Source organism: Oryx dammah, unplaced genomic scaffold (genome assembly GCF_014754425.2).
Source record: "Oryx dammah isolate SB20612 unplaced genomic scaffold, SCBI_Odam_1.1 HiC_scaffold_23, whole genome shotgun sequence".
NCBI lineage: Eukaryota > Metazoa > Chordata > Mammalia > Artiodactyla > Bovidae > Oryx > Oryx dammah.
In genome coordinates, this window is record NW_024070207.1 from 72324036 (window position 1) to 72338594 (window position 14559).

A 14559-nucleotide genomic window follows, 5' to 3' on the forward strand; every position below is an offset into this window, starting at 1 on the left:
GTATGGATGTGAGACTTGGACTATAAAGAAAGCTGAGCGCTGAAGAATTGATGCTTTTGAACTATGGTGTTGGCGAAGACTCTTGAGAGTCCCTTGGACTACAAGGAGATCCAACCAGTCCATCCTAAAGGAGATCAGTCCTGGGTGTTCATCGGAAGGACTGATGTTGAAGCTGAAACTCCAATACTTTGGCCACCTGATGGGAAGAACTGACTCATTTGAAAAGACCCTGATGCTGGGAAGGGTTGAGGGTAGGAGGAGAAGGGGACGACAGAGGATGAGATGGTTGGATGGCATCACCGACTCAATGGACATGAGTTTAGGTAAACTCCCGGAGTTGGTGATGGACAGCAAGGCCTGGCATGCTGTGGTTCATGGGTTCGCCAAGAGTCGGGAGTCGGAGCTAAACGGAACTGAACTAATACAGATTAGATACTTTGTAGGGAGATTCTTAGGCCCTCTCCTGAAGTTTATTCACATATCCTCTAAGGGTCCATGAACTTCAGGTTAAGAATCCTTGCTCTATCGAGAGGCACCTACTAAGTGTCAGATGCTTTTCAGACTTTGTCTCTAATTCAACCCCCCCATGCCCCCCCCCCAAAAAAACCCAATGAGTTAGGGATATTATTGTATCCATTTTGTGGTTGAGGAAGCTGATTTTCAGAATGGAAGTTCACTTGCCCTGTGTTATATGGCTACTGAGTAACAATTGAGACTAGGCTACTGAGTAACAATTGAGACTAGGCTACTGAGTAACATTTGAGATTAGGATTTTTTTTCTCAACTCTCTCTTCCTCTCTCTTTTTTTAAAGTAGTGTATCATCTCATTGCTATTCTTTTTTTCCTGCTTTATAAAGTTGACCTGCTTTTGATGTGCAATATTATATAAGCTACAGATGTACAATATAGTGATTGACAATTTTAAAGTTTAGTTATTATAAAATATTGGCTATATTCCCCATATTGTATAATATATCCTTGTAGCTCATTTTATACATAAGTTTGTGTCTCTTACTCCCTTACCCTATATTTCCCTTCTCCTTTCTCTCTCCCAGGACTTCCCTGGTGGTTCAGGTGGTAAAGCACCTGCCTACAATGCGGGAGACCCAGGTTCAATCCCTGGGTTGGGACGAGCTCCTGGAGAAGGAAATGGCAACCCACTCCAGTATTCTTGCCTGGAAAATCCCATGGACAGAGGAAACTGGTAGGCTACAGTCCATGGGATTGCAAAGCGTCAGTACACAACTGAGTGACTTCACTTTCTTTCTTTTTTTCTTTCTTTGTTCTTTCCCTCTCCCAACTGGTAACCCCTAGTTTGTTCTCTGTATCTATGAATCTGCTTCTCTTTTAAATAAATTTAATTTGTTTTTTAAATAAATAAATTGAACCAACAATTCACTAGTTGGTTGTATTTTTTGCTTTCTTTCTTTTTTGGCCGTACCAAGCAGCTTGCAGGATCTTAGTTCCCCGACCAGACCAGGGATCAAACCTGTGGCCCCTGCAGAAGTCCGGAGCCCTAACCAGTGGACTGCCAGGGAATTTTCTATTGTATTTTTTTAGATTTCACATATAAATGATATTGTACTTTTCTTGACTCTTGACATTCTTTCTATAATGATATTGCCTTTTAGAGAAAAGATAAAGTGCTGTAATAAAAGTAACAGTTGACAATAAATCAGTTCAGTTCAGTCACTCAGTGGTGTCCAACTCTTTGCAACCCTATGGACTGCAGCACGCCAGGCTTCCCTGTCCATCACCAACTCCCAAAGCTTGCTCAAACTCATGTCCATCGAGTCAGTGATGTCATCCAACCATCTCATCCTCTGTCATCCCCTTCTCCTGCCTTCAATCTTTTCCAGCATCGGAGGCTTTTCCAATGAGTCACTTCTTCCCATCAGGTGGCCAAAGTATTGGAGTTTCAGCTTCAGCCTAAATCCTTCCAGTGAATATTCAGGACTGATTTCCTTTAGGATTGACTGATTTGATCTCAGTCAGTCAACAATAAATTGAAAATAATAAAACTAGCAAATAACAAATAAAAGTAACAATAACAAAATGCTGTTGAATCAATGGGAAGACTAATTCTGGTTGGGGAGATGGAGACATATTGGAGAAGGTAACATTTGAGCTAACCCTGAGGAATTTTAACCCACGGAAAATTAACATGGTTTAGAAAATAAGCACAGTGCTTGGCACATATGAAAGCCTCAATAAATGTTTACTAAATAATCAATTTATGTAAATAGAGTCTCCAATCAGATCTGTGTTTGGGGGAAGGTACATCTGGCAACAGAATGAAGAATGGATTTGAGAGCAGGGGGCCTTCAGAAAGGGAGGCCAGTTCATGGGTTCTAGTACTAATGGTGACTAGAGGGAATAAAAGGCTGATTTAGCACAGTGGCTGTGGTCACAGAAAGGAGGACATACCTAGGAGACACACAACAGGAGAGCTGATGGGATTTTCTCAGGATGAGGGAGGTGGAGAAACTGATAATGACTTTGAGGTTTCAAGTTTGGATGACTGAAAGGGTGATGATACCATTAAATGAGATACAGACACGGGAAGAGAAGCAGATTCAGGGCAAGATGAGGAGTTTGAAGGTAGCATTGTTGTTCTTTCATTTCCGAAATCTTCTTGTAAGTCAGACCTCCTTGCCAGTCTCCACAGGGACCCAGCTCTAGAAACAACTATAAGGATGGATATTCTGATTTGGATTAGGTCAGAGGAAAGATAGCTATAGATGTGCTCATGGGAGCCAAGAGTGCATTTTCTGTCCAGCCCAAGACAGTAGAGCTTTGATAGCAGTTTCAGGGTAACTGAGTCAAGGAAGAAGCTTAGCATCAAATAAGGGGAGGTTTGGACCCTGCACTCTATGGGATGAAACAATTTAGATGAGAAGATGATTGGGAATGGTGGTGGTAGTGAACATATCCTTCCCAGGATCTAGGTAGTCTGAGAATTCTTGAGTCTGTGACAATATTGGATACCCAGCTTTAGTCTCTACTTAACACCACATTACAGTGGTGGTGTTATACATACAGATTAGATTAACACCTAATCTGGAGGATTTAGCCTGTGTCATAGCAGACACTCACCACAGTTCAGTTCAGTTCAGTTGCTCAGTCCTGTCCAACTCTTTGGGACCCCATGAATCACAGCACGCCAGGCCTCCCTGTCCATCACCATCTCCCGGAGTTCACTCAGACTCACATCCATCGAGTCTGTGATGCCATCCAGGCATCTCATCCTCAGTTGTCCCCTTCTCCTCCTGCCCCCAATCCCTCCCAGCATCAGAGTTTTTTCCAGTGAGTCAACTCTTCGCATGAGGTGGCCAAAGTACTGGAGTTTCAGCTTTAGCATCATTCCTTCCAAAGAAATCCCAAGGTTGATCTCCTTCAGAATGGACTGGTTGGATCTCCTTGCAGTCCAAGGGACTCTCAAGAGTCTTCTCCAACACCACAGTTCAAAAGCATCAATTCTTCGGTGCTCAGCCTTCTTCACAGTCCAACTCTCACATCCATACATGACCACAGGAAAAACCACAGCCTTGACTAGACGGACCTTAGTAGGCAAAGTAATGTCTCTGCTTTTGAATATGCTGTCTAGGTTGCTCATAACTTTCCTTCCAAGGAGTAAGCGTCTTTTAATTTCATGTTCGTAATCAGCATCTGCAGTGATTTTGGAGCCCAGAAAAATAAAGTCATCCACTGTTTCCCCGTCTATTTGCCATGAAGTGATGGAACCACATGCCATGATCTTAGTTTTCTGAATGTTGAGCTTTAAGCCAACTTTTTCACTCTCCTCTTTCACTTTCATCAAGAGGCTTTTTAGCTCCTCTTCACTTTCTGCCATAAGGGTGGTGTCATCTGCATATCTGAGGTTATTGATATTTCTCCCGGCAATCTTGATTCCATCTTGTGCTTCTTCCAGCCCAGCATTTCTCATGATGTACTCTGCATAGAAGTTAAATAAGCAGGGTGACAACATACAGCCTTGACGTACTCCTTTTCCTATTTGGAACCAGTCTGTTGTTCCATGTCCAGTTCTAACTGTTGCTTCCTGACCTGCATACAGATTTCTCAAGAGGCAGGTCAGGTGGTCTGATATTTCTCAAGAGGCAGGTCAGGTGGTCTGGTATTCCCATCTCTTTCAGAATTTTCCACAGTTTATTGTGATCCATACAGTCAAAGGCTTTGGCATAGTCAATAAAGCAGAAATAGATGTTTTTCTGGAACTCTCTTGTTTTTTCCATGATCCAGCGGATGTTGGAAATTTGATCTCTGATTCCTCTGCCTTTTCTAAAGCCAGCTTGAACGTCAGGGAGTTCACGGTTCACGTATTGCTGAAGCCTGGCTTGGAGAATTTTGAGCATTACTTTATTGGTGTGTGAGATGAGTGCAATTGTGCGGTAGTTTGACCACACCCTCTGTAAAGCCCTGGTTTCTAAGGTTCTTTCCACCGGAAGTTATGACAGAAGGAAATGTGTGGGTGGGGAGGAGTAGTGGGTAAGGGGCCAAGGTTCCTGACACAGTCGACACCCAGGGAACGAAGAGTAAGCGCCATGTTGAAGCCACCGTTGCCACTCAGATCCCTCTTATTTCTCCAGCTACCTCTGCTGGGGGTGGGGCTGAACCCAAAGTTCCTCACGCCCAGTGGGAAAGAAGACATTGGTGGGAAACCTGGGACTGGAGGAGGTTGGTGAGAAGGGAAGCTGTGAGAAGGGGTCCCACAGAATCCTGAAACCTGCCCCCGGGCATTAGAAGGATGCGGGCAGAATTTAAAAGTACTGTAGGGAGGGCAAGGGAAGGGTTCCTTGCCTCACTCTGCTTCTGCGTCTGACCATCTTGTCTTCTCTTCCCCTCCCCCACTTCATTTTCTCTCCAACCTAGACTTCTTCCTGACTTCGAAACCCGCTGGGACCCTCGATGTTTCCACTCTGCCCCTCCCAAAGGTTCAATGTTTTGTGTTCAATGTGGAGTATATGAATTGCACTTGGAACAGCAGCTCTGAGCCCCAGCCCAACAACCTGACTCTGCATTATGGGTATGAGACGGGTAGCCGGGATGGGGGCAGGGAGGGAGCGGGAGGAGGAGGAGGTGATGTGAAAGACTAGATGTGAAATGACTGTGTGGGGACCAAGAAAGAGAGTAGCCAGCACCCTAAGCTCTCCACTATTTTCTCATGGGATAAGTCATAAATCAGTTTAGAGGAGCCGAGGCTGGGCTGTGGAAATCTGGAGTACCCAAGTTTATTTACCTCATTGTTATTCTCCCTTGAAAACCTTCTCTAGGTACAGGAACTATAATGGTGATGATAAACTCCAGGAGTGTGGCCACTATCTATTCTCTGAAGGAATCACTTCTGGCTGTTGGTTTGGCAAAAAGGAGATCCGTCTCTACGAAACATTTGTTGTCCAGCTCCAGGACCCACGGGAACACAGGAAGCAGCCCAAACAGATGCTAAAACTGCAGGATCTGGGTAAGTTGGAAAGGAAGGTCAAAGGATATTATGGGGTACTGGAGTATTTAAAGTGGTGTTCTTTCACCATAAGTGTATGTGGCAGAAAAGAGGAGGTGAGGGATAGAATGGGGAAGGGAGGAGGGCTCAGGGGCACTACCTTCAGGATCCTGACTTATCTAGGCCAGGGGAATGACCACACATGCACACATATCTCCAGTGATCCCCTGGGCTCCAGAGAACCTGACGCTTCGCAACCTGAGTGAATTCCAGCTAGAACTGAGCTGGAGCAACAGATACTTGGACCACTGTCTGGAGCACCTGGTGCAGTACCGGAGTGACCGGGACCAAAGCTGGACGGTGAGTGAGTGGGGATAGCAGCCCAGGCCGAGCAAGTTGGGATAAAGAATTCAATCAGCCAATAGGAATGCTGGTCCCCAGCTCCTGCTCTCTGCCTCTCAGTTCCCCTGCCCACCTTCCACCCTCCTCCTCTGACTCCTTTCTCTCCTCATCTTTGAGTTTTCCTTAAGGTTTCCCTACCCATACACTTCCCAATACCAGAAAGTCAAGTAAACAAAAGCATTCAGTTCTGGTCAGTGAAGGTAGCAGTGTGACTTGAATAGTCAAGAGAGGAGGGAGAAACTGAGAAGAACCAGAAGATGATGTGAGATGGGAGTAGGGGCAGCAGTTTTCATTCTGCCTTCTTCTATAAACACCCATCTTTCCCTCACTCTCTTTCTCCTCAAGGAACAATCTGTGGACCACAGACATAGCTTCTCTTTGCCTAGCGTGGATGCACAGAAACTCTACACGTTCCGTGTTCGGAGCCGTTATAACCCACTTTGCGGAAGTGCTCAGCATTGGAGTGACTGGAGCTACCCAATTCACTGGGGCAGCAATACTTCAAAAGGTAAAATGGACCTAACACATCACCCTGACCCATGAGCCGAGTATCCCAACCTTTCTAGCACCATTGTCTTTTGCCCTGCCTCCCTACCACTAAGACCCCAAACTTGGTGGCCCATCTCCCCTCACTGTTCAACTCCAACTCCCAGGACACAGGATTTTTCTGTGTAGTGTTGGATCAGTGTGTTGTTAGAGCAGGGGGAGTGGATTGAGGAGGCTGAGGGGGTATTCAAAGGGGATACAGAATGTGTAAGATTTCCCTGCAGCATTCTCAGAAAGCCTGCATGGTAAAGATGGCTTTTGGAACCAGGCAAATCTAAGGTTTAAACCTGCCTCTGCCACTTCTTACCTCTTTGACCTTGGGCACATCACTGACCTTTTTGATTCTGTTTCTTTGTTTGTAAAATGGACATAATAATTGCTCCCTGGCCCCTCAGGAGTTGTGAGGATTGAATACACACACAGATAGTGTTTAGCACAGTGTCTGGCACCAAGTTGGCACGTAGTAGGGGTACTACAAATGTTAGGTCTCTTTTCCTTTCCTCTTTCCAACAGAGAATCTTGAGAATCCAGAAAATCCTTCATTGTTTGCATTGGAAGCTGTGCTGATCCCTCTTGGCTCCATGGGATTGATCGTGAGCCTCATCTGTGTGTACTGCTGGCTGGAACGGTGAGAATTCTGAATCCCAGGAAAATGAGGTGGGGGTGGTGGTGCTGGGAATAGTAGAGGAGGGTTATCACAGGGTCTCCAGAAGTAGAGGGCGGACAGTAAGGAATCACCCAAGAGGATCACCCAAGAGGGCATGAGGATGAAAGGAAGATGCAGGCACAGGCAACACAGAATCATTTCATTCCCTGTGGGAGAAGGGGGGGAAGGACAATAAAAGAGCGTGACTGATGTGCTCCTACTCCTTCTTTCTCCCTGCTCAGGACAATGCCCCGAATTCCTACCCTCAAGAACCTAGAGGATCTGGTTACTGAATACCATGGAAACTTCTCGGTGAGAACACTGTCATACGCAGATTTCAGTGTGTCAACTGCCACCAACTGCCTGCCAGCTAGACAGAGCATGGGGGAAGGAAGGGAGGGGAGAGGGGCCTGCACTAACAGTCAGGATGTGGCTGACCATTTGGGGGATGGGCTCGACACAGAGAGACACCCAGAAGAACTGATCCTAGATTGGTTGAGGCAGATGGAAACAGTGGTATTGGGGGGCCAGGAGTGTGTGTGTCCCTTCTATAATCACGGTGGTTGCAGATCAGGAGAGTTCCCTTGGCACAGACCCCTGACCTGGAGATATTTGTCTTTAGGCCTGGAGTGGTGTATCTAAGGGACTGGCGGAGAGTCTGCAGCCAGACTACAGTGAACGGCTCTGCCACGTCAGTGAGATTCCCCCCAAAGGAGGGGAAGGGCCTGGGGGCTCCCCCTGCAGCCAGCACAGCCCCTACTGGGCTCCTCCATGTTACACGCTGAAACCTGAGCCCTGAGGCCCTGACAAGAACCCAGGGTCCTGGAGCCCTAAACTGTGCTAACTTGCCCTTGTCCAACTAACTTGGGTCCAATGCTCACCTTGCCACCTGTGGCTGATTTTGAATTTTGTTCCCCCTATCACTGCCCCCTCATTCAATATCTCCTACTTGAGAATTGCCCCTTGGCCCCATCCATGTTTCTCATCTGCCCCAGTCCAGCCCTTCCTTCTCACAGTATTGCTTCTGCCATCCCTCCCTCCCCTTTCCATCAACTCTTCAATTGTTCCAGAAACTAATGAGAAATAAAATTTCTGTTGATAATCATCAAGGATGTCTATTGTTGGGGTGGGGAACAAGGGAAACGTGGGATCCAATCAGGGTGGGAGGCACAGTACTGAGGGCACAAAACAGGAGCCATGGGCTCCCGCCACAGTAGCAATGCTCTACAAATTCCCTAGGAAAGAGTGCTGCTCCAGAAACAGACCTCACTCTAGGTGTTCTATACTCTTTCCGGGACCCATTTTAGAGTAAGATTTACCATGCTGCCCTGATTCTCTTTGGTTATTGTCATTGCCCCCATTTTCAACACATTTTTATAGACCCCACCCAGGTTCTTCTCCCCTTAGCCTTCCTCCACCTTCTGCCACACATAGCACTTCTGACCTCATAATCCCTCAGCTGCAGCCTCAGGCCCCACCCCTAGGGATGTTGGTTATCCACAACTGGCCATAGCTCTCTCCTGTCTGCCCAGTCTGGGCCTCCTCAGTCAATGTAATCCATCTGCCTCTCCAGCCCCCTGATCTTATGGGCCCACTTGGCCCCCCAAGGCCTCTAGGACACCTTCCTTCTGCCATGACGTATCAAGACTCTCTTTGAAGAGTGAGAAGATCTTGAGAACATGTTCATCTTTATCAAACATGGAGGTGAGGGGTATCACAGAGCTGGAGTCTATGTGTAGGGGTGAGGGTGTTGGAGGGGCAGTGGAGGGCACAGGGATGGTATAACTGGGGAAGGGCCACATGCCCCATCCCGTCTCTTCTCAGATAATCAGCAGTTTCTGGCCAATATTAACTGTTCTGTCCTTCTGCTGTTGCATTATGCCCGCCGTAAAGTGGGGTTGCCTAAAACAGGTGAGGAGTGTGGGGAGGGGACTCTTGGCCAAGGGTCTGAAGTAGTAGGGTCATCAAGCCTACTACTTCCAGCCCCCGAGTTCTCCTGCTGGCAAGAAGAGAACTCCTTGAATCCCCGCAGCTTCCTCAGCCTGTTCTGGATAGGATCTCTGGCCCCTTTCGCTCCTGCTCCCCTTCCTTAGCTGCCTTGATTACCCTGTGGCCTCCCTCCAGAAACCATCGATTTATGTGATGAAACGGGGACAATGAAGTTGTTTTTTCTGATGAAGACTCCTGGAGACTATGCCAACAAATTCCTTACAGCTCGAAACACCTACTACGTTTGTAAGGTGGAGCGTGGGGCACCAGGTAGAGACTTGGGAGCATTCCCCAGAGATAGAGCAAGGCCCCAAAGCTGGACCATGAATCTGATCCTTCGAATAGGGCCCCTTCGACCAGATCCAAATTGACTGTCTCTAGTCAAGCCTAAGAGCATTGCTTCTGTGACAGTGGTTAAGTTAGCACATTCTGTGCCCCCAACCCCCACCCCGACCTGGCTGAGGGATGGACCCGAGGGGAGGAAATAAGTTACACCAGCCCAAAGTAGTATTGAGTATTAGGGCCCTGAAATTTGGGGCTTTGGAAGGGAGAGGCTGGGTGATGGGGTTGGGTGTATTGCACTACTGTATTCACAGGAACTAGAGCTGAGAGTGCCTACAAAGCATTTGTTCCCCTCCTGAAGAACCCAGAACCCGAGCTTATTGGTAAGCAGCATGATGGAGGAAGGAGGAACATGGAGGGTACTGGACTCAGCTGGGTGACTGAGAATATAGGCTGGGGCTGGTGTAGTCTATCAGGTAGGATCACAGGATCCTAGGTAAAGGGGTCTAGAGTCTAGGTCCACTTCAGGAGTGGTGCTTGGCTCAAACCAGGTGGAGTGTGTGTATCTCACTCACCCCTCCTCACCATTTCTCAGCCATCTTCTCAGTACATCTCCCTATCCCCACCACCTCATTCCCATCTTTCCCTTTATCTTCTGTTTTTGGAATCTTGGTGTCCCGATTCCCACTGAAAAGAGTAAAGCTTAGGCACCTTCGGGTTGCTTCTCAGCCTAGCTTTAGGCCCAGTTACTCCAAGTGATCTTGTGAATGATGGAAGGGCCGGGATGGGTAGGGAAGGTCTCTAGTACTCAGAGGGGGGTGTGTAGGGGGGGGGGTGTGACTTTCTCTGGTTCCTAGATGCCTTGCGTACACAATGTGACCTCCTGGAGAGGAATCGAGTGAAAATGCTTAGAATCCAAGAAGCCAAGAAAGTCATTCCAATTGAATCTTCCGTGAACCTCACAGTAAGCCTTACCAAACATGGTCTGTCCCAGCAGCCTCCTTTCCCCACCTGTCTACTGAAGGCTCCTCTGCCCTGGCTCTCTGGGGGTGAATTTCCTTCGCAAATCCAACATTCATGCCCAAGACCTGCCTCTCAACCTCTTTGGTCCTCCCTTTGGCCCTAGTTTGTAGAAAACTTCTCTGTAGGGGCCTTTTTACTTACTGACCCTTTCCTTTTTCAGTCCAAATCATCAGGGCGATCAGATGAAGAGGGGACCACTCGCAGGGCTCCCGTCTTGAAGACCAAAGCGGACTTTGTCAGTAGGAAGGATAAACATCGCTAATAAAATAAAGTGACCAAGTGAAAGCTGCAATGAAATCACTGGCATTTTAATGTGAGGTTCCTTTTTTCAAGAAAGACTTCTCCCAATATCGACACCAAGGCTTAAATCTGCCCCAGGCATTGTGGAGACTCTCAGGATCCATAGGAGCAGGAGAGGGCAGGGGCAAGCACATGGGTGGAGGGTGAGGAAAGGCAGCGAAGTGTAGTACAATAAGCCTTTGAGGGACAGAGTAGGGGGTGGGGTCTTTTCCAACCAGACCACCTCCCCTTGGGAGGCCTATCACAGCCCGCCTACTCCTGCTGGGGTTAGGTGATGGGATGGGCATCTTCCCTCCCCCACCGACTCCACCAAGTCCCCGGCTGAAATTCCCCTGCCCCCAACCAGTCTGCCTCTGGGCAGTCCCTATCCCTGCTCCTTCCTTATCCGCAGGGGAACAGAGAGGCAGCAGAAACCAGAGCTGGTTATAGGCATTTATTGAATTAATTCATTTATTGATTTGACACACTTCCCCACTCCAATCTAGCACACGAAACAATCTGGGTAGGCCAGGCGCTGACACAGGAAATGATGGGAACCCACAGCAGGGGCGGGGGAGGGGACAATGCAAAGAGGACTGGGGGAGGGACTGCTTTGGGGGCTAGGGTGGAGAATGAGCCCCAGATGGCCTTCCCTAGCAGGTGCTAGTAAACCTGATCTACATTCTCCTCCATCCCTGCTCATTTCCCAGACCCTCAGCCAAGCTCCCCAGCTCCCCCTTCCCTGTTCCGCCCCTCCCCCTGCCTGCCACCACACACACTTCCCCATAACCCCTGCAGTCAGGCAAGGGGAAGAAGGGCAGGGACAGCTGTCTGGGGCCTGGAACAGGGAGGTCTCTGTGCCTAACTTTACCACCCTAAATCCTTCCCTCCTTCTCTTCTCCCCCCTCCCATCCCCTTCCCAGGCCACAGACTCATTCCAGGCCCTCAACTGCACTGTCCCACCATGGCACTAACCCACAGGGGGTCATGAGAGAGTGTGGCTGCACCCCAACACCACACACTCCCAGGCACAAGGTGACAGGATGAAGGCACCTGGCTTAGCTTTTCCTCAGGGAAACTCCAAGCTAGTTCAGCGCAGACCATGTTCTAGACCTGGTCCTCATGGGAGCTCTTCCCCTTGCCCCCCGCTCTCTGCAGGCCTAGGGTTCTCTCCCCTGTCTCCCCCGTGTTTCCTGAAATAATATCTGTAGTGTTTGCATCAGGTGACTATGGCAAAGCCTTCCGAAAAGAAAAAAGCATTCTCCCCATCACTAACACCTTGCCACTGTTAAACATCTCCCTATTACGTGTTTATATTTCTTTAAAGGTTTACAAAAAGCCTTTCTGTTATCTGTAGTCTTCCAAGGGTGATTTGGCTTGGTGAGCCACAGCCACTCCAGGCTTCATACCTTGGCCCTTCCAGATCCCTGTTACAGCCCCAATCCCACACCACTGGCCCAAGGGGCCACTGAATAAAAATCTCAAGCTCAATCCAGCCTGGACCAGCTCAGATAAGACTCTACAAAAAATCCTGCTCCCAAAGGCAGGGGTAAGGCCACTGGTGACTTCACATTTCCAACAGTATTGCCCGCCCATGCTACAAAATCTATGGGGTGGGAATGCGTGGGGGGGAGCTAAGGATGGCTCCCTAATTGGCACAGTGAGAATAAACCCTCTCCCCTTCCCCTCCCCTCTCCCTCCCCACCCCCCAGCTATATCTTTATAATTTTCTCAGTACCCAGGTGAGCAGACCCTACTCTAGCTCTAAAGCAGGGTCCCAAATTCCCTGGGAGGGGTCAAGGGTAAAGAGTGGATATGGGCACGCCTGGTTCTGTCTCTGAAGTAGGGAATGAAGCTTCCGGCCATGTCTCAGGGATCTGTGGGAAGAAAAAATGGAGGACAAGGTCAGAGGCTCATCTGGGGGCATGACAACTTTCTATCAGCAAGAACCACATCAAGGAAAAGAGAAACAACCCCTCCCCCACCTCTCCCGTGCTTCCTTGTAGCGGTGAGTGCTGGTGAGGGGTCTTGGAGGTCCCATCTGGAAACTATGCCACTCTAATGGGACGTCCCCCCTCTAATTCCCTGGGATCTCCAGCTACCCCTTGTTCTCAATCTCCCCCTTGCTAGATCACAGGACTAGCTGGACACCTAGGAGCAAGAATAGGTTGTGAGATGCTGCCATGACTAAGATGGGCCATACCTGGCTCAAAATTGAAGTCCAGTCCTTCGTCCCCATCCATGAGGTCATTGATGATGTTATCCATGTCACACTCCAGGTTCTCCATGTATATGTCGAGATCGAGATCCTGAGGCATTCGGTCTTGGCTTGGAGCTTCAGTAGGAGGTGTGAGCACAGGACCCCCCAGGGGCTTGGGGACCGGAGCCCCCGCCATGACTGGAGGTGGTGCTGGTGCTATCATCGGGAGGGTGGGAACCAGACCGCTAGGGCCTGCAGCCTCTAGGGGTTTAGGACACAGGCCACCCCCCGTGCCTAGCTTACTGGTGGAAGGTATCCCCCCCAGCAGCAGAAGTGTTGGAGCCTGGGACAGAATGGGATCTACCTGGGTCATGAGGACATCGGCAGGAGGTGGTGGCGTATCAGAGGTGAGCAGAGCCTCCAAAGACTGGGAGCTTGAGAAGCACCCTTCTCCTGCTGACAGGGGCCCCTCTGCTGGGCTGAAGAGAGAGGTGCTGTAGGTGTGTAAGGGGCCCGGCACCCCAGGATGCTGCAAAGAGAAGCCAGAGAGGCTGCTCCGAGACAGCAGCGAGTGGGGAGATGTGAGATTGAGCCCATCTAACAGCTCCAGATCTTCTTTCAGGGTGGGAGGGACACCCCCTGCATAGCCACTGGCTGAGGCTGGCATTTCCTCTTCTGCCAGCACCTCAGGCTCCGGCTCCCTGGGGGAGGGCCGGGTGCTGACAGTGCTGGCATTCGAACTGCTTCGTGGACGGAAGGTGCTCCATGCATCAGCTTCCTCTCGGTTTCGAGAGCAAGGGCTGCCTGACCACTTGGCAAAGTGGCCAGCAGGGCTCCTTGGAGTGGCACCTTCACGTGGCGCTGGCAGCACAGCTGGTTTCTTCTTGGGGGTTTTGCTGCGGCCCCGGAGCAGCCTGCTGCTGCTATCCATGGAGGCTGCCCGGCGGCGGGGTGCCTTGCCGCTCTTGCCTCCCTCCGGATTCAGCATCCACCAGGAGCTCTTGCCAGTAGCCTCGTTGTGAACCTTGATGAACTTGCTATGCAGGGATAGGTTGTGGCGGATCGAATTCTGGAGGGGGCAGAGGCGACAAGAAAGAGAGGTCAGTGGTCAGCAGTCCAGTCAAAAAGGACACTGGGGTGTGGCTGGGGTGGGGGGCGATCCTGGAGATGCAAAGCTAGTCAAATTCGAGGGGGAAACAGGCAACAGTAGGGGTGGGAGGTAGTGGCAGGTGAGGAGACCACACACAATTCCCACCTGAAGACAAGCTTCTTGGCCAGACCTCTCTGCACAGAGGGCGGGGAGACAACTAGAGCCAAGACCTATTCACAGGGCGCTGCACCCCCTTCCCCCTGAAAAGCTCAGAGCCCTCTACCTGACCCAAGTCTCTAGGGGCTGCCTGGGGCTTGTAAGCATTGGAAAGACGCACTCCTAGTTCATCAAGAACTAGGCTCCAGTGGGAAAGAGCATTCCACAGCTCCACCCCTTTCCTTGAGTGCAAGCTTGGGTGGAGTTTACAGGACAGTGGCACAGCAGCAGCCCAGGACAGACCCACCCTGTCCTGAGTCAGTCTTCCGAACAGGCTGAGGGGCTGGAACCTCAGCCTGGCTAGTGCTCCACTCCACACAGGGCACTTGGGCCCTGGCACTCTACAGGATTTGCAGATTCCTTTTTTTAAAAAATTCCCTCCCCCCGCCCCCCGGGCGCCGAGGCCGGGGCACACACCGGCAACGGCA

General features: G+C 49.8%; 3 protein-coding genes across 3 annotated transcripts in view; 2 read left to right on the plus strand and 1 right to left on the minus strand.

Annotated features, from left to right (window-relative positions):
- The first annotated feature begins 4518 nt into the window (after positions 1-4518).
- IL2RG (interleukin 2 receptor subunit gamma) lies at positions 4519-8161 on the plus strand. Its single transcript, XM_040265730.1, has 8 exons — positions 4519-4695; positions 4891-5044; positions 5292-5479; positions 5679-5818; positions 6206-6368; positions 6920-7034; positions 7295-7364; positions 7675-8161. The coding sequence occupies exons 1-8, from the start codon at positions 4563-4565 to the stop codon at positions 7849-7851; spliced, it is 1140 nt and encodes a 379-aa protein (XP_040121664.1). The 5' UTR covers positions 4519-4562; the 3' UTR covers positions 7852-8161.
- A 289-nt stretch (positions 8162-8450) lies between these two features.
- CUNHXorf65 (chromosome unknown CXorf65 homolog) lies at positions 8451-10611 on the plus strand. The gene is given in 6 exon segments (XM_040265731.1): positions 8451-8756; positions 8877-8963; positions 9177-9311; positions 9638-9706; positions 10181-10287; positions 10507-10611. Coding segments are annotated over 6 exon segments (528 nt in total). The 5' UTR covers positions 8451-8731.
- A 453-nt stretch (positions 10612-11064) lies between these two features.
- The window catches only part of FOXO4 (forkhead box O4), a 7553-nt gene continuing 4058 nt past the window's right edge, over positions 11065-14559 (minus strand). Inside the window, exons 2-3 of the mRNA XM_040265732.1 lie at positions 12829-13894; positions 11065-12502 (exon numbers count right to left, since the gene is read on the minus strand). Of these exons, the coding sequence (XP_040121666.1) occupies positions 12495-12502; positions 12829-13894 (1074 nt within the window). The 3' untranslated portion in view covers positions 11065-12494. The remainder of the gene's footprint in view (positions 12503-12828; positions 13895-14559) is intronic.